At 36.1% G+C, this 22,959-nt stretch overlaps 1 protein-coding gene across 12 annotated transcripts in view; it reads left to right on the top strand.

The window, feature by feature from the left end:
• Positions 1 to 22,959, top strand: part of LRCH3 (leucine rich repeats and calponin homology domain containing 3) — a 107,618-nt gene that overhangs the window by 36,901 nt on the left and 47,758 nt on the right. For all 12 annotated transcript variants that reach the window (XM_061411175.1, XM_061411133.1, XM_061411149.1 and 9 more), the window contains exons 2-6: positions 8,966 to 9,110; positions 10,692 to 10,818; positions 11,273 to 11,378; positions 14,684 to 14,820; positions 16,039 to 16,148. In XM_061411175.1, coding sequence (XP_061267159.1) covers positions 8,966 to 9,110; positions 10,692 to 10,818; positions 11,273 to 11,378; positions 14,684 to 14,820; positions 16,039 to 16,148 — 625 coding nt within the window. The remainder of the gene's footprint in view (positions 1 to 8,965; positions 9,111 to 10,691; positions 10,819 to 11,272; positions 11,379 to 14,683; positions 14,821 to 16,038; positions 16,149 to 22,959) is intronic.

The raw sequence follows: 22,959 nt of genomic DNA, 5'->3' as shown, positions 1-22,959 counted from the left end.
ACCAGGGAAGCCCTCATTTAAGATAATAGTTTTACTCTAAATTGCTTAGTTTTGGGCTGTGGCTTTGGAAACAGTTTATTGGCAGGGTATGTAATGAACCATATTTCAAGATGAAAATATTATGAGAATTCAATCACAATTATAAGGATGATCTTTATAAACTCTAAAGTTGAGTTCATTTTCCAATTTTGTATAAAACCAGAATCCATTCTAGGCAGAAGTTCATGTTCTTTCCTGTGTGAGCAGAGAGTCTTTTAAATTGGTTGCATTACCTGAAAAGGAAAAATTTGTAATGTATTTGAATGATATTTAAAAATAAATGAGGGGAGAAAAATTTAATTAGAAAATTGCAGGAGTATATACATGTATGTATGTGTGTAAGTATATTTATATATACATCCTTTCTCATCATTAAGATTTAAGATCAATACTTAAGTAATCCTTATTGTCATGTATCTCTTAACTTCAGCTAACATGTTTTACTACCAGGTAGCCACATGTATTTATGATGATTTAAATCTTTTAGATACCCTTTCTACCTGTCATGAACTAGTAGCTTGTAGTTTCTTTAATCGTTCTGTCAGAGCAGAACAAGAGTACCGTTTTCTCCAGCCTTCAGTTGTAGTTTTTTTCCCCTGTCCTCAAGCTTCCACTAACAGGCACTAGGAGGCCCTTAGGGCCACTGCTTGCTGCCTAATTTTAAGCCAGTTTTAGTGTTTTGTTACAGCAGCACTCCACTTCAGGTACCAATTTCTCCTTTGTTTTTCTATTGCCGTATAACAGATCACTGTAAAGCTGGGTGGCTTACAAAAACAACCCAGCAACAGTCATTAATCCTGAAACTTCCCTCAGAATTGGTGGTTTTCCCTTTGGTTCTCTGCTCTGCAAACTAACTTGCCACAAAAATTTCTGTTACATGAGGGTGAAAAATAGCTGATTCTAGAACTGGGGCACAGAAGTTGCAAAATAAGCCTGGAACATCTTGCTGTGTCAGAATAAAAGGAAATGCTAAAAAAAAAAAATGACATATCAAAAAGATACAGGAGGACTTCTCTGGTGGTATGGTATTTAGAAATCCGCCTATCAATACAGGGGGCACGGGTTCCATTTCTGGTCTCAGAAGATTCCACATGCTGCGGAACAACTAAAACCTGTGTGCCACAACTACTGAGCCCATGGGCCTAGATCAAGCGAAGCCACCACAATGAGAGGTCTGTGCACCACAATGAAGATAGCCCCCACTCACCACAACTAGAGAAAGCCCACAGGCAGCAGCAAAGACCCAGTGCAACCAAAAACAAATAAATAAGCAAACAAACTAAAAGATACAGAAGCTAGTTTAAAGGGGAGTTTTCATAATCAGTTCAGTTCAGTCGCTCAGTTGTGTCCAATTCTTTGTGACCCTGTGAACTGCAGCACACCAGGCCTCCCTGTCCATCACCAACTCCTGGAGTCCACCCAAACCCATGTCCATTGAGTCAGTGATGCCATCCAACCATCTCTTCCTCTGTCGTCTCCTTCTCCTCCTGCCCTCAATCTTTCCTAGCATCAGGGTCTTTTCAAATGAGTCAGCTCTTCGCATCAGGTGGCCGTATCAGGTCTGGGTCAAAATGGGTTATAACATTGAATAAAATGAAAATCCATGAGTTTAGGCAGCAAATAGGTCAGTAAATGTACATCTTTTTTAAAAAAATAGGAAGGTATCATAAATTAAAAACATTTTAAACTTCAAAATGGAAAAAAGTCCTAATGTCAGTTTTTATATACCTAAGCCATTCTTTTGTTTGTTTGTTTTATAATCTATTTATTTTTTTGGTTGCACTGGGTCTTTGTTACTGCATGCAGGCTTTTTCTAGTTGCAGGGAACAAGGGCTACTCACCGTTGTGGTACACTCTGTTCTCATGGCAGTGGCTTCTTTTGTTGTGGGGCACAGGTTCTAGACACATGGGCTTCAGTAGTGGCAGCACACAGGCTCAGTAGTCACAGCTCAGGAGCTCTAGAGTGCAGGCTCAGTAGTTGTGGCACACAGGTTTAGTTGCTCCATGCATATGGAATCTTCCTGACCATGGTTTGAACACATGTCCCCTGCATTGTCAGGCATGTTGCTATCCACTATGCCACCTGGGAAGTCCACCCTCCTATCTTGAGGCAGCATCTCTGACCAGGAGAGAGAGGCTGCAGATGGTCCGGGATGTGTGCATCTGCCCAAGTTTCTGTTCTGCATTGATAGAAACAATAATGCAATCTGAAGGGCTTTCTCAATCATACACTTTCTGAAAAAAGTGCTGGAAAAGCCACTGTTTCCGAGTGTCCCTGCTGCTGGCATCGTCTAACTGAGGGTACTGGCACTGAGCATGCCTCCTTCATTCCCTTTGGAATAATCAGCCATCTTCCACCATAATTCTCCAGTGCTTAGCATGTCTTCACCCTCCTTTAAGTAGGCCCCTTGGGGAGAATAAGAAGTTGACGGAAAAGGTTTATATGGCTTACTTTTTTAGCTACCAGAGGTCTTCCATATTGTTGTTATGAAATCTGACCAACGAAGACATCTTCTTTTTTTTTTATATATATATATTTTATTTTATTTTAATTTTTTAACTTTACAATATTGTATTGGTTTTGCCATATATCAACATGCACCTGCCACAGGTATACACGTGTTCCCCATCCTGAACCCTCCTCCCTCCTCCCTCCCCGTACTATCCCTCTGGGTCGTCCCAGTGCACCAGCCCCAAGCATCCAGTATCCTGCATCGAACCAACACATCTTCTTAAGTCCTGGCCCCAGTGTGCTTCCAGGGCTCTCTCAGGCTCCCTCTGTGTGCCCCTTCCATCCAGCTTCCTAAGCCATTCTTTTTTATGGTTATAACCTATCTTAACTTTTTAAAAATTATAAATACCTATTTATGGTTTGATACACATAATAGTTTTTCCCTCAAGGGTTGGAATTGATTCATTTTATATAAAATGTACTTCTTTAGAAATTATTTTCAATCCAGGTTATGTAGTGTTTCTTAAAAACAAAAAAATAAAGATAAAATTGTAATTTTGTCCTTTTTCAGTATATTAATTATGCCTTACCATAGATGAAGCTCTATAGATGGAAGACAGGATTCTTTATTCTTATTCCACAGTTTTTGTTTCATTCATTTATTTGGTCTTTTTTTGAATAAATATTGAGTGCTATTATATGCTATGTACTGTGGCACTACTAAGTGCCAACTTATACAGAGTTGAACAAAGCAGACCTTTTCCCTACTCTTTAAACATTCACCATGTGAATCTAGAGTGATCATTCTCGTGCACCCCCCTATAATATTGAAGATTCTCTTTACATTGTTTTAGACTTTTTTCTTTAACATAGTATTTTTAAACTTGTATATTTGAAATGAGTTTAACTTTGAGGGTAACTTTTTTTTATAAATAAGGAAAATCAGCATTTCATTGCAAGCAATATGTTTTAAAACTTTTTCCATTGAAATATTTCTTTTACTTATCTGAAGCTGCCATAATACATTTTTTTAGCTAAAAGTTTTTTCATATTTTTTATCAGGCCAAAATAGGCTTTTTCTGCTTTGTTCAACTGAATAATACATCCAGGAGCTGTGCCAGGGTGGTATAGTTGTCGGCTCATATTAAGACCAAGGCCACATTCAGGATATGATATGTAGAAGTAACTTAATAGCTTAATTTGCAGAGTTGCTTATTATCCAGTTTATGGCTTTTTACAATACTTGGCAAATCTCAGTTGAGCATGCAGTCTGGAAAACAGCCTACAACTGACTACATTGACACAGAGATGGAAATTTAGAGGGCTCATGTGGGAATTACTAGTCTTATCTATATGTGTGAAATCAAATTTACTCTAGTGATACAAAAATATAGCAACATCTCTTTATTTAACCTCACTGAAAGATAAGGAAACTGTTAAGCATTTTAATGTAAATCTTCAAATAAGTGTTTTCTACCTTTATGCTTTTTAAATTAAGTATACTGAAAGCAGTATTCTTTTTGGTGACCAAAGATCATAAATTATTTTATTGTACTCTGCTATATTTTATTGCTATATTTATATTGACATTTATCTGCTATATTTATAATTTATAATACCTTGTAATTGGTGAGGTGGTGATATTTTCACTGTATTGCTGTCAACCTTATGAAGATAGCTTTATGTGTGTGCCTCTTTGCATTTTATATGAAAATAATGAAATAATTTTGAAGTATATGAAATATACTTTATTTGAATTTCATATATATTTGAAAATATATGAAATATATTTTATTCCTAATTTATATTTATCTGCTATATTTATATTTACAATACCTTGTAATTGGTGAGATGATGGTATTTTCGCTGTATTGCTGTCAACCTTATGAAGATAGCTTTATGTGTGTGCCTCTTTGCATTTTATATGAAAATAATGAACTAATTTTGAAGTATATGAAATAATTTTCTGTGCATTATTTGATTTTATTCTTAGAACAATCCTAAGAGGCAGTGACAGAAGAGATGAAGAAAAATGGTTGGGCTCACAATTTATTTGAACCAAGAAATTGAGTGTTTGTTGATAAGATTATATTGGGGGGCAGGGGGACAGAGAAAGGTGTCAAGATGCTTCCAGAATCCTGACTTAAGCAATTGGATAAATAAAAGCATCATGTACTGAGAAAGGAAATACTGCAAAAAGAGTGTATTTGCACATATGTAACATTTCAGTGGCATTGTATGTGAAGTTAGTCCTCAGAAGCTCAGAAGTCTTTTTTACCTCTGTGGAAACACATGAGGTAGTTTCAGAGCATTCAGTTTACATACAAACTCAGGACACTGCCTATAACATGAGAATTTCCTGTATCAATTTAGTTACCAAGTCAAATATGGTTAAATTTTTATTTCAGCCTTTATTTCCTTCTTTTGAACTTTAATGATTAATAAAATTGGAAGTATTAGTAGTCTAGCTGAGGAGACTTTGCTGTTTTGAATACAGTTGAGATTCTTATAGTAAGAAAGAAGGAAAGAGCATAGATACTCAAAGGGCAATGAACTACATCTTTCATAAATAACATGGCCCTTTAAAAAGTTCAAATATATTGATTGGGTCTCCTTGTTAGTTCCTCAGTCTTGTCCAACTCTTTGTGACCCTGTGGACCGTAGTCCACCAGGCTCCTCTGTCCATGGAATTTTCCAGGCAAGAATATTGGAATGGGTTGCCATTTCCTTCTCCAGGGAGTCTTCCTGACCTAGGGATCGAACCAGGTCTCCCGCATTGCAGGCAGATTCTTTACCATCTAAGACACCAGGGAAGTGTATTGATTAGGTGATAATGTTAAATATAGAGTGTTTCAGTTAAAATATTAAGATTGTCAGACAATAAAAAGAAAGAAAATCTACCTATAGGTTGTTTATAAGAAACATGTTCAAAGTGTAATAATCCAAAAAGTTCGAAACTAAAAAACAGGAAAAAGTACTCTGTAGAAATATTGATTGTTAGTTTTCTGTGCTATATAACAAATTATCACAAATTTAGCAGCTCTTCCTGGTTTCTTTGGATCAGGAGTCTAGGCACACCTTAGCCTGGTCTACTGCAAGGTGTTGATCTAGATTGAATTCTCATCTTGAGGTGTGAGTAGGGAAGAATCTGCTTCCACGCTCCCTCAGGTTGTTGGCAGAATTTATTTCCTTGAAACTATAGAGTTTGCAGCAACTTACTTCTTCAAAGTTGGCAACAGAGATAGAACAGATTGGATAAGAGAATCATAACCACAGGAATGGCATCACCTCATGTTTGCAATATTCTATTGGTTAGGAGCAAGTTGGTTACTTTTGAAGGCCCACCTACACTCAAGTGGAAAAAGGGATATTATACAGGGTGTTAATAGGGATCATGGGAGTCACATTAAAGTCAGTCCAACAAACCAACCAAAAGAAGAGATTTCAAAGCAAGTAACTGTACTAGGAATAAAAGGAGTAGTAACTTAGGAGTTATAAAAAGTTTGGTTTTTCAGTTCAGTTCAGTCACTCAGTCGTGTCCGACTCTGCAACCCGATGAACCACAGCACACCAGGCCTCCCTGTCCATCATCAACTCCCGGAATTCACCCAAACCCATGTCCATCGAGTCAGTGATGCCATCCAACCATCTCATCCTCTTTCGTCCTCTTCTCCTCCTGCCTTCAATCTTTCCCAGCATCAGGGTCTTTTCCAATGAGTCAGAAGATAGTAATTTAAAATTTTGGGGGTACCTAAACCCAAAACTCCAAAATACATAAGGAAAGGGTTAAATAATTATACAGAGAAATAGACAAGATAGCAATAAAAATGAAACACTGTAATATACCCTTCTCTCTCAGCAGTTGATACAAAAAACTGACCAAAAAATAAATCAGTAAGGATGCACCTTAAACAATGCAGTTAAATAAATATGACCTAATAGATATAACCAAAACATTGTTCCAATTGTAGAATAAACATTCTTGTCAAACTCACATGGGCTTCCCAGATAATTCAGTGGTAAAGAATCTGCCTGCCAATACAGGAGACGTGGGTTCAATCCCTGGGTTGGGAAGATCCCCTGGAAAAGGGAATGGCTACCCACTCCAGTATTCTTACCTGAAGAATTCCATAGTCAGAGGAGCCATGGGGTCACAAAGAACTGCCCCAGATGGAAAGCTTAGTTCCAGTGCACCGTAGAGGTTGTTTCACTATTTTGGTGTAAAATGCCATTGAAGGTGCTCCAGCAGCTTGATCTGAGCTCCAAGGATGAGGCAAACCATGAATTGGCAAAGGAAAACAATTCACTTAAAGGAACTCTAGCAGCAAGAGAAAGGATGAATAAGGATTACATCTAGAAAAAAGCAACTTCAATGAAATAGAGCTATTTGAAGAGATACATGACAAGTTTAACAAACAGAACAAAACAGAATGATCCAATAATTCCACTCCTGGGCATGTATCTGGAGAATATTCTAATTTGAAAAGATACATGCACTTTAGTGTTCATAGCAGCACTATTTACAATAGCCAAGACATGGAAGCAACATAAATGTCTCTTGACAGATGAATGGATAAAGATGTGGTACATACGTATACAATGAAATATTACTCAGCTGTAAAAAAGGAGGAAATAATGCCATCTGCAGCAACATAGATGGATCTAGTGATTATCATACTAAGTGAAGGAAGTCAGACAGAGAAAGACAAATATCATATGATATCGCTTATTTGTGGAATTGTAAAAAGTGATACAGATGAACTTGTTTACAAAACAGAAACAGACTTCAGACATAGAGGATAGATTTATGGCTACCAAGAGCAAAGGACAGGAAGGAGGTGGGGATAAATTAGGAGTTTGGAATTAGCAGATACAGACTACTATATACAAAATAAATAAGGTCTTACTGTAACAGCACAGGGAACTATGTTCAATATCCTGTAATAAACTCTAGTGGAAAAGAATCTGAAAAAGGAGATATATGTCAAGTTACATATATATATATGGGCATGTGTGTGTGTGTGTATGTATGTATGTGTGTGTGTGTGTGTGTGTATATATATATATGTGTGTGTGTGTGTGTGTGTGTATATATATGGGCTTCCCTGGTGGCTCAGATGATAAAGAATCCACCTGCAATGCGGGAGACCTGGATTTGATCCCTGGGTTGGGAAGATCCCCTGGAGGAGGGCATAGCAACCCAATCCAGTCTTCTTGCCTGGAGAATCCCCATAGATGGAGCCTGGGGTCACAAAGAGTCAGGCAGGACTGACCCACTAAGCACAGCACAGTGCACGCACGCACGCACACACACGGAACATAGTGCAAAGTGTACTACTGGTTTACAAAAGAAGATAAGGTAAATGTTTGGTTTTTTCCCCTTTGTCAGCTTACAAGATAATGAATTGGTTCTTTATCATCTTTGGGGGAGTGTTTTATTTTAAACTCCTATAATTCAGTAGCATGTTATAGATTGCAGTCTGCTGCATTTATTATCTTTACTGAATCTCAAATTGTCTCATCTTTGGCCAGTGGGAGCAGAGATGTTTCCTGAGTCCTTTTGATATGACCCTGATACTTTTTGACTGATGAAGAGACAGTATTTTATTTTGTTTTGTTTTTCTTCATTTTTCAGAAAACTTCAGGATCTTGTCTGTGCTTTTGGGAATGTGGATTTTAGGGATCCGTTTGTTTTCTAGGATATTTGATACTTAGCATGATCTGTGATGTGATTTGTAGGCTGATATTCCTTGGAATTTATGTTACTTGCAAAGAATAATGGTTTTATCTTTTTAGTATTTGTGTGTGTGTGCCAGGTCGCTTCTGTCTGGCACATGTCTGAACTCTTTGAGACCCCACGGACTGTCACCCAACAGGCTTCTCTATCCATGGGATTCTCCAGGCAGGAATACTAAAGTGGGTTGCCATGCCCTCCTCCAGGGGATCTTCCTGTCTCAGGATTCGAACCCCCATCTGTTACATCTCCTGCATTGGCAGGAGGCTCTTTACCATTCAGGCCACCTGGGAAGCCCATTTAGTATTTATGGAGACTCAAAAGTAACCAACAGGGCTTCCCTGGTGGCTCAGACTATAAATAATCTGCCTGCAATATGGGAGACCTGGATTCGATTCCTTGGTCGGGAAGATCCCCTGGAGAAGGGCATGACAACCCACTCGAGTATTCTTGCCTGGAGAATTCGATGGACAGAGGAACCTGGTGGGCTACATGTCTATGGAGTCGCAAAGAGTCAGACCCAATTGAGTGACACCCAAAAGGAACCAGCATTTTCCAGCAACAGATGTAGAGGCATATGTTAAGCTGGTTTATTCAATCAGTTAATATTTGAATGTTTACTCTGGAACAAACTCCACAATAGGAACTCTGGGAGATTCTAACAATTATGAAACCTACTTTTTGTTTAAAATTTTTATAAAATAAGTTCCAGGGATTGATTTTAAAATTGCTTGTTTCAGATCTGTCACGAAATCGCCTCTCAGAAATTCCCATAGAAGCATGTCACTTCGTTTCTCTTGAGAATCTCAATTTATACCAAAATTGTATTCGATATGTACCAGAGGCAATTCTAAACCTACAAGCACTAACTTTCTTAAATATTAGGTAAGAACTTTTTTTTAAATTTTAGTTTTGTGTGGTGTTTTCAATTTTCCTCTTCCCTTTCACTAAAGTTATCTGAGGAATTCCCTGTGGTGGTCCGGTGGCTAGAACCCCATGCTTCCATTTCAAGGGGCGCAGGTTTCATGCCTGGTCAGGGAACTAAAATCTTGCATTCTTTGCAGCCAAAAAATAGAAATGATACTTTTTTTAAAAATTACATCATCTGTTTATATCAGCAATATCTCTTCATGTTTTTAGGCTAAATTAACAGTATTTTCTGGGTCCCTCTAGTTTCTCCTTTTGTCTTTGCCTTTGCAATAGTTAACAAACTCTAATAAGAGCTGTTACCCTAATTGTTTTGTAGCAGTGGTTCTCCAATTACATTTTCAAATAAATTTCATCAAATAAAAATGGTAGATCTGAAATTATTTTGATTTTTGTGATTATGTATTTTTGTATACTAAGTTCTGAACATATAAATGCATTTATTTAACTCATCTACTCCATTGTTTCACATCTTACAAGACTTCTTTTGTTATTTCATTATAAAAAGTTATAAATGTTGACTGGAGAAAATAAATTTAGAAAAGTAAAGGAAATCCATCAAAATGTGTCTGAATTAATAGATGAATTTTTCCTTTTTTTCTAGGCCTTTAGTCGAATTTTTAAATAAATTTTTCCCCTTGTTAAGAAATATCCTTTGGAAATATTTTTTATATGTAATCATTTTAATGTATAGTTTATATATTTCTAAGACTCATTTTTGCTCTCAGATATTTACTTATTTCAGTTTTTTCTTATAAAAGTAGAACTAGTAGACAGCTTTGTATGTGAATGTCTAATTATTAGATATTAGAAGTTTTAATGGCTCATGATCAGTTAATAAAATCATCAAAAGATCTTACAAATGGGGGCAATTGTTACTAAGGATTAAGATGTTAAATATGCATAAGGAAAATTTTAACTTATTTTTATCCTTATGATGTATTTTTTACTTCCAGTTCTGATTTGTATACTTTTGTTTAGATAAAAGATTTCTTATCTATACTTCAGTCAGTATGATATGTCTAAAATCACAATCTGTCCATTTTTTCCCATAGAACTATATTTGGTTTGTTTATATACATTTGGTTATAATGCTGTAATGATGAGGCAAGTAAATTACAAATACTTTTAATGTTTATAACTCTTTGGAAAGAAGAGGAGAGGATGCTAGTTATCTACCCTATTTTAAAATAATTTTTCCTGTATAAATTTAACTGTAATACAATAATATGATTTGTTTATGAGACTTTTCATTATTTGCTAAGGAGTTTTATGGTGCAAGAGTCCTGTAAACCCTGTGATTTACAGTTGAGGAATCTGTGTAAGATGCAGATTAATTAAATGCTTTGCCTGAAAAACAAAGCTGACAAGTGACAAACTTGAACTCAAATCTGTTTTTTCAAACTCAAATCTAATATCCTGTTTCTTTCTTGTAAGATTTACAGTTGTTATTATACTGAGTGTAGAATGAGAAAGATGGCAATTTTTCTCCCTGAGTGTTGGGCTCTGACTTAGTTTTTTTTCTGCTTACCCATTTAGTCGGAACCAACTGTCAACATTGCCGGTACACTTGTGTGAGTTACCATTGAAAGTCTTAATTGCTAGTAATAACAAATTGGTCTCACTTCCAGAAGAAATTGGACATCTCAGACATTTAACGGAACTTGTAAGTGAATATTTCATTTTTTGATTGTTTTATGTATATATGTATGTATATTAAAAAGCAGAAATATCACTTTGCCGACAAAAACCATAGCTTTGACTATATGGACCTTTGTTGACACAGTGATGTCTTTAGTTTTTAATATGCTGTCTAAGTTTATAATAGCTTTCCTTCGAAGGAGCAAGCATCTTTTAATTTCATGGCTGCAGTTACTGTCAGCAGTAATTTTGGAGCCCAAGAAAATAAAATCTGTCACTGCTTCTGTCAGTCAAAAGCCTATATACATTTAAAAAATCAAATTCTAGTACAAACTGTGGAATTATTCCTGGACAAAGAATCATAGTATTTTTTACAACCGGTGGGTATTATGTTGTCCAAACCTCATTTTGCAGATAGTTTAAAGCTGGCAAGTTTGTAATATCAGTACAGTTCTTTACTTTGTATCTTTTTGAAATAGGATGTGAGCTGCAATGAAATTCAAACAATACCTTCCCAAATTGGTAATTTGGAGGCCTTGAGAGACCTTAATGTAAGAAGAAATCACTTAGTACGTTTGCCTGAAGGTAAGAAACTGTAAAACAGTTGTTTTGTTTTTTTGCCCTTTTATTTTATCTCTCAGACTGATGTGCACATCACAAATGTATAAAAGTTACAGCAAGTGTTTGAGATGTAATGATTTATTTAATACATGTTATCTGTTCTGTTATAGATTTTAAAAGCTAGACTTTTCATTGAAAAGCTCTAATAACTATTGAGTAGTGATAGTAATTTTAGATCATGTTAACTGATAACGTAGGGTCTCTGGAAGTTTCATTTGGTATAACTACTTAAGAGAAATTTCACATGTTTTTGATAAATCATATACATGATTACTGGAAAAACATAGCTTTGACTAGACAGACCTTTGTTGGCAAAGTGATGTCTGTTTTTTAATACGCTGTCTAGGTTTGTCATAGCTTTTCTTGCAAAAAGCAAGCGTCTTTTAATTTCATGGCTGCAGGCACCATCTGCAGTGATTCTTCCTGCACCAGAGATTCACATCATTCATTTTGAGAAATTGTTTTATATCTGTTTGATAATTTCCTATCTTCTGATTCCTGTTTTCTCTTTTGAGAATTTTTGTTAATTGGATAGTGGACTCTTAATTGATCTTATGGTTTTCTTATCTTTTTTATTGTTCATTTCTTTGTCATTTTGTTTAACCATGTGGTAACAGTTCAACCATTTATAGTCTAACCATTCTTCTGAATTTTTAATTTCTGCCATCTAATTTTTCATCTCTAAGAACCCTTACTTTTTGCTGATTTAAAAACAAAATCCTTTCCTTTTTCAGTAATTTAGTATTTTATTTTTCTGAAATTGGAGACATTAGTTCTAGTTTTCAGAGTTTTCTTCTGTTTCCTGTAAACCTGTTTTTTCCTGCACTCATTTTTTTCCTTTGTTTTGCATATTTTGATTTCTCTCTTATATGTTGAAAGCTCTTCTAAATGTTTGTGGGTCATATACCATTTATACAAAGCTAATTAGAAATTTCAAGTATACTGGGAAGAAATTGTATTAAGCAGTAAGCTGGATATTTTACTGGAGGAAACTATATCAGCATCTAAAGGCCTTTTGTATGGGACTATATAGTTTGTCCAGAGAAAGATGTTTTCTTTCTTCTACATTGTGTATCTTCCTAACTAACTAATGGGGTGAGGTTGGGTAGCAAAGTGCTGAGGTCTTGTCACTAAATGTGTAGACTTTCACTTAAATCCTCCATTTTTAGCAGGCAACTCATCCTAACTTTCCATTGTGCAGTCCTTGAGGCTTTCAATTCAGTTTCACTAAAGGATAACTTGTTGATTCCTGTTGTGAATGGAAAGCAGCATGCATAGTTGGGATTGAAAACCTATGCATCTAACTTGTTTTTATACAGATTGTCATCTGATCCTTTTGTTATTCCCACCTTTCTGTGGTATCAGACCCAGTTTCTAAGACTTTCTGTTGTTCTATAAGGGGTCACCATTTCATGCACAGTTGGGCAGAGTAAAGGACAGAAACGATATGGACCTAACAGAAGCAGAATATATTAAGAAGAGGTGGCAAGAATATACAGAATAACTGTACGAAAAAGATCTTAATGACCTGGATAATCATGATGGTGTGATCACTTACCTAGAGACAGATATCATGGAGTGTGAAGTCACATGGGCCTTAGGAAGCATTACTACGAACAAAACTAGTGGAGGTGGTAGAATTCCAGCTGAGCTATTTCAAATCCTAAGAGATGATACTGTTAAAGTGCTATACTCAATATGCCAGCAAATATGGAAAACTCAGCAGTGGCCACAGGACTAGAAAAGGTCAGTTTTCATTCTAATTCCAAAGAAAGACAATGCCAAAGAATGTTCAAACTACTGCACAATTGCACTCATTTAAAATATTAGCAAGGTAATGCTCAAAATCCTTGCAGCTAGGCTTCATCACTGTGTGAACCAAGAACTTCCAGATGTTCAAACTGGATTTAGAAAAAGCAGAGGAACCAGAGATCAAATTGAAAACATCTGTTGGGTCATAGGAAGAGCAAGGGAATTTAAAAAAAAAAATCTACTTCTGCTTCACTAAAGGCTAAAGCCTTTGTGTGGATCATAACAAACTGTGGAAAATTCGTAAAGAGATGGGAATACCAGACCACCTTACCTGCCTCTTGAGAAACCTGTATGCAGGTCAAGAAGCTACAGTTAGAACTGGACATGGAACAGCGGATTGGTTCAAAATTGGGAAGGGAGTATGTTAAGGCTGTATATTGTCACCCTGCTTATTTAACTTATATGCAGAGTCCATCATGTGAAATTCTGGGCTGGGAGAATCACAAGCTGGAATCAAAATTGCCAGGAGAAATATCAATAACCTCAGATATGCAGATGACACCACCCTAATGGCAGAAAGTGAAGAGGAACTAAAGAGCCTCTTGATGAAGGTGAAAGAGGAGAGTGAAAAAAGCTGGCTTAAGACTCAACATTCAAAAAAAGAAGATCATGGCATCCAGTCCCAGCACTTCATGACAAATAGAATGGGAACAAGTGGAAACAGTGACAGACTTTATTTTCTTGGACTCCAAGATCACTGCAAACAGTGAATGCAGCCATGAAATTAAAAGAAACTTGTTCCTTGGAAGAAAATCTATGATAAACCTAGACAGCATATTCAAAAGCAGAGACATCACTTTGCTGACAAAGGTTGGTCTAGTCAAAGCTATGGTTTTTCCAGTAGTCATGTACGGAAGTGAGAGTTGGACTATAAGAAAAGGTGAGCGCCAAAGAATTGATGCTTTCGAACTGTAGTGCCGGAGAAGACTCTTGAGAGTCCCTTGAACAGAGTGGAAATCAAACCAGAATATTCACTGGAAGGACTAATACTGAAGTACCAATACTTCAGCCACCTGATCGAAGAGCCAATTCATTGGAAAAAAAACCCTGATCCTAGGAAAGATTGAGGGCAGGAGGAGAAGAGGGTATCAAAAGATGAGATGATGGGATGGCATCACCAACTCAATGGACATGAGTTTAAGCAAACTCTGGGAGTTGGTGATGGACAGGGAAACCTGGCATGCTGTAGTCCATGGGGTTGCAAAGAGTCAGACACGAGTGAGCAACTGAACAGCAGCAACAACATAAGGGGTCAAATAGTTTGCTTTTCATTAATATTAACATCCCTAAGCACCTAGATTTCATTTTATGACACTTTGCTATATATCAGTTAATCACTAAGAAAGGATGGATGTAAATACTTAGGTTAAATCAATTATATTTAGATAGAAGCTCATGAAGAAAAAAATGTCTAGCTTTGAAATATCATTGTTTATTTCCACCTTACTTCCCTGCAGAACTAGCAGAGTTGCCTTTGATAAGGTTAGACTTTTCCTGCAACAAAATTACAACAATTCCTGTCTGTTATCGGAATCTCAGGCACCTGCAGATGATCACCCTAGATAACAATCCACTACAATCTCCTCCTGCACAGGTAAACCACAGTGATTTGAAGTATGTTATAAACTTTTTGGACAAAGGATAAAGTTTAAAAGTTGTAAGTTATATGTATTTACTTTTTGTCAGAGATTAAGTTCTTTTAAAATAAATTCACACTCGTATGTATTCTTTAAAAGCCTTGAAGTAAATGAGATGGGAGATATGTAATGTTCCAAAAATGTTTTTCCTTTCACTAAATTGACTTTTTCACATTTGAAGGGTTCTTCCTTAAAGTTTTTTTTTTCCAATTAAGTTTGAGTTATTTCTTTCTAGTAAAACTTAAATGAAGACAATGTAAATGCTACAGACAAAATACTCAGTTTACAGAATTAAAGATCATCAGGGTATTTCTCATGACTGTTGTCTTTGTACCTTCCTGTTTTCTAAAATCTTAAGTTCCTCATTGAGTCAGTTTGGACTGAAATGAACCTACTTAATGAAGTTGTTATAAGGTAGCTTTACATACAGATTTTAGACATTCCACAATCTAAAAAGCTTTTTGTCTTATATTTTTCACCGTAGCTTTCCTTACTCTGCAGTTGATTCACCCTTGTACAAGTGTCTATATGGCAGCTGTTAAAGTGTTTGAGTAAACTTCATTAACTACAGAAAGGTCTCATATCCCTAAAGAGTTTATATGTTGATTTGTAGGACAGAAATAAATAGGTGGCAACAGAACTATATAAGACTTTAATATTTAATCATTTCCTGCTTTTCTTTCTTACAGGAAGTAGGATTGAACACATAATTGTGCATGATTGTTGGATTTCTAAAAACAAAAGTTGCCAGTAGAATCCATGGGGAGCAATGCTTTAAATCTCTGACTGTGCCTAACTAGTCAATATAAGTTTACTTGGTATTCTAACAGTGTTTATAATCATGAATTATGTATACTATGTTACTAAAACTTATTAGTGACTAGAAAACAAAACCCTACATTTATATCACTTAAATACCTAAGGTAACAAATGATATAATGTGTTATAATGAATTAATTTTTAATATTACCGTACATACTTAATAGAAATACCTTCTATTTCCAATATACATTAAATAAAAAGCTGATTGTGATTTAAAAGGCAGGGGCTCCTTCAGTTAAAAAAATAAGTAAATTTAAAATTAAAAAAAATAAAAGAAGCAGAAGGAAAAAAGGTTTGGATACACATATATTTCAGATGAATAATAATTTGTTTCTATATGTTACTTTACTTAGATATGTATAAAAGGCAAAATCCACATATTTAAATACCTGAACATGCAGGCTTGTAAGATTGCTCCAGATCTGCCAGATTATGATAGGAGACCCATGGGTTTTGGCTCCTGGTGAGTATATTGTATTCTTCATTTATTATTTTCTATCTCACGGAGAAGCAAATAAATGGGACCCTTAAATTTGTCTGACGGTTTGTTTAACCAAAGCAAAATAACCTATTTTAACGTTATTTTTCTCAGAATGCTTATATTAAGTAAAAAATAGATTACATAGATGTGACCAAGTATAGTTCTAAGTCAGGGTTTCTTAACCTCAGCACTGTGGATATTTCGAAATAGATAATTATTTGTGGTGAGGACCTGTCCCGTACACTGGAAGATACTCAACAGCTTCCCTGGCTTCTGTAGCACCTTCCCAACGTAACAAACAAAGGTGTCTCTAGTTATTACCAAATATCCTCTGAGAGGTCCTCAGTTGAAAACTGCTGGTCTAAGTGACTTTAATACTAACTAACCTTGGCTCTCCTTTTAACTAACTCTATAACTTAAGGCAACTCATTCAAACTTTCTGGGCTGCATTTTTCACAAAGGGAGTGAAGGTGTTAGATTTGATGGCCATGAACTGTAGTGTTGGAGAAGACTCTTGAGAGTCCCTTGGACTGCAAGGAGATCCAACCAGTCCATTCTGAAGGAGATCAGCCCTGGGATCTTTGGAAGGAATGATGCTAAAGCTGAAACTCCAGTACTTTGGTCACCTCATGCAAAGAGTTGACTGATTGGAAAAGACTCTGATGCTGGGAGGGATTGGGGGCAGGAGGAAAAGGGGACGACTGAGGATGAGATGGCTGGATGGCATCACCGACTCAATGCCCATGAGTCTCAGTGAACTCCGGGAGTTGGTGATGGACAGGGAGGCCTGGCGTGCTGCGATTCATGGGGTTGCAGAGTTGAACACGACTGAGCGACTGAACTGACTGACTGAATGTCATTTTGGGATCTTTTAAGTCTGTGAATCCCTCAGCTGCATATAGCATCAGACTTTTACAAAGGCATTTTCTTGGCATTCCCAACCATTACAGCAGTCTTAAGTAACAGGAATTAAATTCATAAAGTCTTTAAACAGGCAAAATAGATATCTCAGTGAAGGTGTAATAATATTAATAAACTTTACTCAAGAGAACCCTTTAGGCATTCTCTTAGAATTTGTCACATTTTACGTAAAAGCACAGTCCTAACCTTCTCAGTGTCCTAACTTAAAACAGATGAAGAAACTTCTATTTTATTAGAGTTTCTAAAAGCAGACATATTAAAAATACAAAAATAATTCAAAGGAAAAAATAAAACCATAAAAAGCAGATGCATATTAACAAAATTCAAATTACTGATAAATTCTGAAAGGGAGAAAGATTCCAAGTGAAGACATAAGGGGGCTTTAAAGGTATTTGTGTCTCACCATACCTTAAAAGCTATGTCAGTTATAAGTATTCTTTTATTTTATATGGTATTTCATAATTTTAATAAGGTTTTTAAAAACAATGAAGCTCTAGAAACATAGCAGTTTGACATCACCAGACATATGTAAAGTACCCTTCATATTTTATTTTATTTATTTTTTTTTACCCTTCATATTTTAGTAAATTTTAAGTTATTACTATATTTTAGCACTGTACAGTAATTGGTGCTGCTTAAGAAAATGCTGAGATAAGAAAATGCTAAAATGCTACTTAAGATACTGCTAAGATTTTCCCAATAAAGGGAAATACATATAATTAAAAATTTTTTTTGTTTGTTTTACTTCTTTTTTTTTTTTTCCAACTACAATTTTATTTTATTTTTAAACTTTACAAAATTGTATTAGTTTTGCCAAATATCAAAATGAATCCGCCACAGGTATACATGTGTTCCCCATCCTGAACCCTCCTCCCTCCTCCCTCCCCATACCATCCCTCTGGGTCGTCCCAGTGCACTAACCCCAAGCATCCAGTATCGTGCATTGAACCTGGACTGGTAACTCGTTTCATACATGATATTTTACATGTTGCAGTGCCGTTCTCCCAAATCTTCCCACCCTCTCCCTCTCCCACAGAGTCCATAAGACTGTTCTATACATCACTGTCTCTTTTGCTGTCTCGTACACAAGGTTATTGTTACCATCTTTCTAAATTCCATATATATGCGTTAGTATACTGTATTGGTGTTTTTCTTTCTGGCTTACTTCACTCTGTATAATAGGCTCCAGTTTCATCCACCTCATTAGAACTGATTCAAATGTATTCTTTTTAATGGCTGAGTACTACTCCATTGTGTATATGTACCACTGCTTTCTTATCCATTCATCTGCTGATGGACATCTAGGTTGCTTCCATGTCCTGGCTATTATAAACAGTGCTGCGATGAACATTGGGGTACACGTGTCTCTTTCAATTCTGGTTTCCTCAGTGTGTATGCCCAGCAGTGGGATTGCTGGATCATAAGGCAGTTCTATTTCCAGTTTTTTAAGGAATCTCCACACTGTTCTCCATAGTGGCTGTACTAGTTTGCATTCCCACCAACAGTGTAAGAGGGTTCCCTTTTCTCCACACCCTCTCCAGCATTTATTACTTGTAGACTTTTGGATCGCAGCCATTCTGACTGGTGTAAAATGGTACCTCATAGTGGTTTTGATTTGCATTTCTCTGATAATGAGTGATGTTGAGCATCTTTTCATGTGTTTGTTAGCCATCTGTATGTCTTCTTTGGAGAAATGTCTATTTAGTTCTTTGGCCCATTTTTTGATTGGGTTGTTTATTTTTCTGGAGTTGAGCTGGAGGAGTTGCTTGTATATTTTTGAGATTAGTTGTTTGTCAGTTGCTTCATTTGCTATTATTGTCTCCCTTTCTGAAGGCTGTCTTTTCACCTTACTAATAGTTTCCTTTGATGTGCAGAAGCTTTTAAGGTTAATTAGGTCCCATTTGTTTATTTTTGTTTTTATTTCCACTATTCTGGGAGGTGGGTCATAGAGGATCCTGCTGTGATGTATGTCAGAGAGTGTTTTGCCTATGTTCTCCTCTAGGAGTTTTATAGTTTCTGGTCTTACGTTTAGATCTTTAATCCATTTTGAGTTTATTTTTGTGTATGGTGTTAGAAAGTGTTCTAGTTTCATTCTTTTACAAGTGGTTGACCAGATTTCCCAGCACCACTTGTTAAAGAGATTGTCTTTCATCCATTGTATATTCTTGCCTCCTTTGTCAAAGATAAGGTGTCCATAGGTGCGTGGATTTATCTCTGGGCTTTCTATTTTGTTCCATTGATCTATATTTCTGTCTTTGTGCCAGTACCATACTATCTTGATAACTGTGGCTTTGTAGTAGAGCCTGAAGTCAGGCAGGTTAATTCCTCCAGTTCCATTCTTCTTTCTCAAGATCGCTTTGGCTATTCGAGGTTTTTTGTATTTCCATACAAATTGTGAAATTATTTGTTCTAGCTCTGTGAAGAATACTGTTGGTAGCGTGATAGGGATTGCATTGAATCTATAAATTGCTTTGGGTAGTATACTCATTTTCACTATATTGATTCTTCCAATCCATGAACATGGTATATTTCTCCATCTATTAGTGTCCTCTTTGATTTCTTTCACCAGTGTTTTATAGTTTTCTATATAGCTTTCTCTGCCTAAAGTCTTCAGAAGCAGCTTTGTAATGATATTCGGAGTTTTTTGGTCTGGCTGTTAGACTGCAGATTTGTATAGACTGAAGGACATTGGGAACACCAGCTTTAATCTAGTTTTGATTTAGTATACTTAAACAAGTACAGGGAGAAATTATGCATATGCATAAAATATTCCTACCAGAACATCCTCAGTATTAGCACTTTTAACTCTGAGAAGACTAAAAGCAGGTATGTGGTGTTAAGGAAGACAAAATGATTTCGAAAAGATGGTGGGGGAGGTGGAGATTAGGTCTTACAGTGTGCTGATCTAGGTCTGTCTTAGAGGAAGAATTTTGGCAGTGGGGAAGATATGAGGAAAGCCAGACCACTAATACCAAGAATTTTTAAATTTTCTCCATTATTTCCTTTTCATTTCTTTTTCCTCTTACCTCACTTCATTGCTTAAAATATGGAACTCTTATTTCTTATCTCTAGAAGAAAGTTTTGTTTTTCCTATTTAAATATTTCTAAAAGTTTCTACTCCTGTACTGTTTAAAAAAAAATATACAGCAACAAAAAAAGTAGCTTTTAGAGGACTTTGCTGGTAGTCCAGGAGTTAAGACTCAGCTCTTCCACTGCTAGGGTTTGGGTTTGATCCCCCTTCTGGGAACTGAGATCCCACATGCCACATGCCATGAGGTGCGGGGCAAAAAAGTAAATAAATAACACTAATCTTTTTTTTTTTAAGTAGTTTTTATTTTATATATACACTAACTTATTTTCTCAAGGAGTTAGTAACCCTTGCAAAGGAAAAGTTTTTCTCTCCTGAAGTAGCAGAGTAGGAATATTAAACTGCTGCTGTTGCCTTGAGGTTTGAGTGTGAGAAGATGAATAGTGATTACTGGGTGTGTGTATGTGTAATGATTACAGGGCACACCTGAAGAAACCAAGGAGGAAACATCATTACCTCTTTGAGCAGTGAGCTTTGATTGAGGGCTGCAGTGCTGGTTACAGAATCTTTTTCTCTCTGATTCTGTCCTTAGTTTTGAGGATTAAGAAGTCTTCACCTTATTTCTTTGAATATTGCAGTCTTTATTACTTTCCTTTTAAAAAACAGATATAAAAAATTCCTGGGAAGAGATTTGTGTTTGCTAAAAGATATAGGAAGGCTTGAGTCAATAGAGAAAGTTTTCCTAAATGGGAGGTCTAGATAGCATAAACATATCATGTTTCTCAAAGGAATTCGTAATTACAGATCTAATATATTCCAATCCCTATATAATCCCTAATTATGCTAATAGATTATCCTCTGCATTTTCTATTTTTCCAGAGTTATGTTACTGTATTTGTGATTATTTCAGAATATCCTATAAGTTTATATATATATATATATCAATATATATGTTGTGCATGTGTATATATATTTATGTATATAAAAGAAAAATATTTCCTTCAGCTCCTCTTGCACCAACAAATGAGACATTGTACTTTCATGTCCTTTCTTACTAAGGTACAGATTAATAAGATTGCATTGTAGTTATCAGTGCATTTATTCAGAATGCAGTCATGGAGTTAGAAGGCCTTGGTTCTAGCTCTGAAACTTTGTACTATTGGGCACTTTTCTATTTATTTTTGGCTGTGATGGGTCTTCGTTGCTGCATGCAGACAGAGCTACTCTCTAGTTGTGATGTGCGGGCTTCTCATTGCAGTGACTTCTTTTGTGTATTACAGGCTCCAGGTGCATGGGCTCAATAGTTGCGGCTTGTAGGCTCTGGAGCATGAGCTCAGTAGTTTGGTACATAGGCCTAGTTGCCTCAAGGCATGAGGAATCTTCCCAGACCAGGGATCAAACTCGTGTCCCCTGCATTGGCAGGCAGATTCTTAACCACTGAACCACATAGGATCTTCACTGCATCATGTGGGCTCAGTAGTTGCTGTCTTTGGGCTTAGTTGCTCCAAGACATGGGATCTTAGATCCCTGACCAAGGATTGAACTTAAACCCCTGCATTGCAAGGTGGATTCTTTTTTTTTTTATGGTTGTGCATAACTTTTATTTATTTATTTATTTTTTAATATAAATTTATTTATTTTAATTGGAGGCTAATTACTTTACCAGTGGACCACCAAGCAAGTCCCTCAAATGCATTGCTCTTTCCCTCTACCTTAAATTCTGATTCATTGTGACATAGCAACTTTTTTAAAGTTACGTACACAAACTGTAAGAATACATGGAATACAAAATTTGATACCAGAAGAACACTACATGTTTTAAATTTGTACCATTGAAAGTTATTTTTCAATCTAGGCCATCTTATTAAATAAAATGCTAACAGACCAATTTTTAACATAGGTTTTGTCATGTTTTAGACTTTAAATTAAGCTAACTTTTTAAAACTATGTTTAAGAACAAGCAAAAACTAAAGCTTTTATAGCTTTAGAAGAAAATGTAGAATATCTTTGTGACTTGGGGAATGCAAGGATTTCTGAGGACACAGAAAGAAATAACCATTAAAAAAGAAATGATAAACTCAATTTAATGAAAAGTAAAACCATCTATTTATGAAAAGAAACTGTTAAGAAAATAGGCAAGCCACAGACTGAGGGAAATTATTTGCAAAATACATATAAAATAATAGACTTCCATCCAGAGTGTATAAAGAATGTGCCAGTCCTGTCTGACTCTTTGCAACCCCACCAGGCTCCTCTGTCCGTGGGGATTCTCTAGGCAAGAATACTGGAGTGGGTTGCCATGCCCTTCTCCAGGGGATCTTCCCAACCCAGGGATCGAACCAGGGTCCTCCTGCATTGCAGGTGGATTCTTTACCAGCTAAGCCACCAGAGAAGCCTGCAACTTAATGTTAAAAAGACAAACAACCCAGTTGAAAACTGGACAAAAGTCTTGAATAAACTTTACAAAGAAAGATACATAATTGATCAGTAATCACACAGAAAAGTGCTTAACATCATTAATCATCATTGAAATGCATATTAAGTTACAATGCATATCCATAAGAATAAAATTAAGACTGACAACAGCAAATGAAAGGATGTGGAGCAACCAGTGCTCTTATGTTGCTTATGTAATGTAATTTGAGTTGTAAAAAAGTAAAATCAGGACATCCATTTTGGAAAGTTAGTTTGGCCGATTTTTTAAACAACTTTACTGAGATAAAATTTACCCATTTTAAGTGTCCAGTTTGGTGAGTTTTGGTAAATGGGTACAGTCACAAAACTGCCAACACAATCAAGATACGTATTTTTTTAAAAATCACCCTCAGCCCCAGGCAGTCACTG

Source organism: Bos javanicus, chromosome 1 (assembly GCF_032452875.1).
Source record: "Bos javanicus breed banteng chromosome 1, ARS-OSU_banteng_1.0, whole genome shotgun sequence".
Taxonomy (NCBI): Eukaryota; Metazoa; Chordata; class Mammalia; order Artiodactyla; family Bovidae; genus Bos; species Bos javanicus.
Note: the sequence above shows the minus strand (reverse complement) of the source record. Positions and strands in the feature narration are given on the sequence as shown.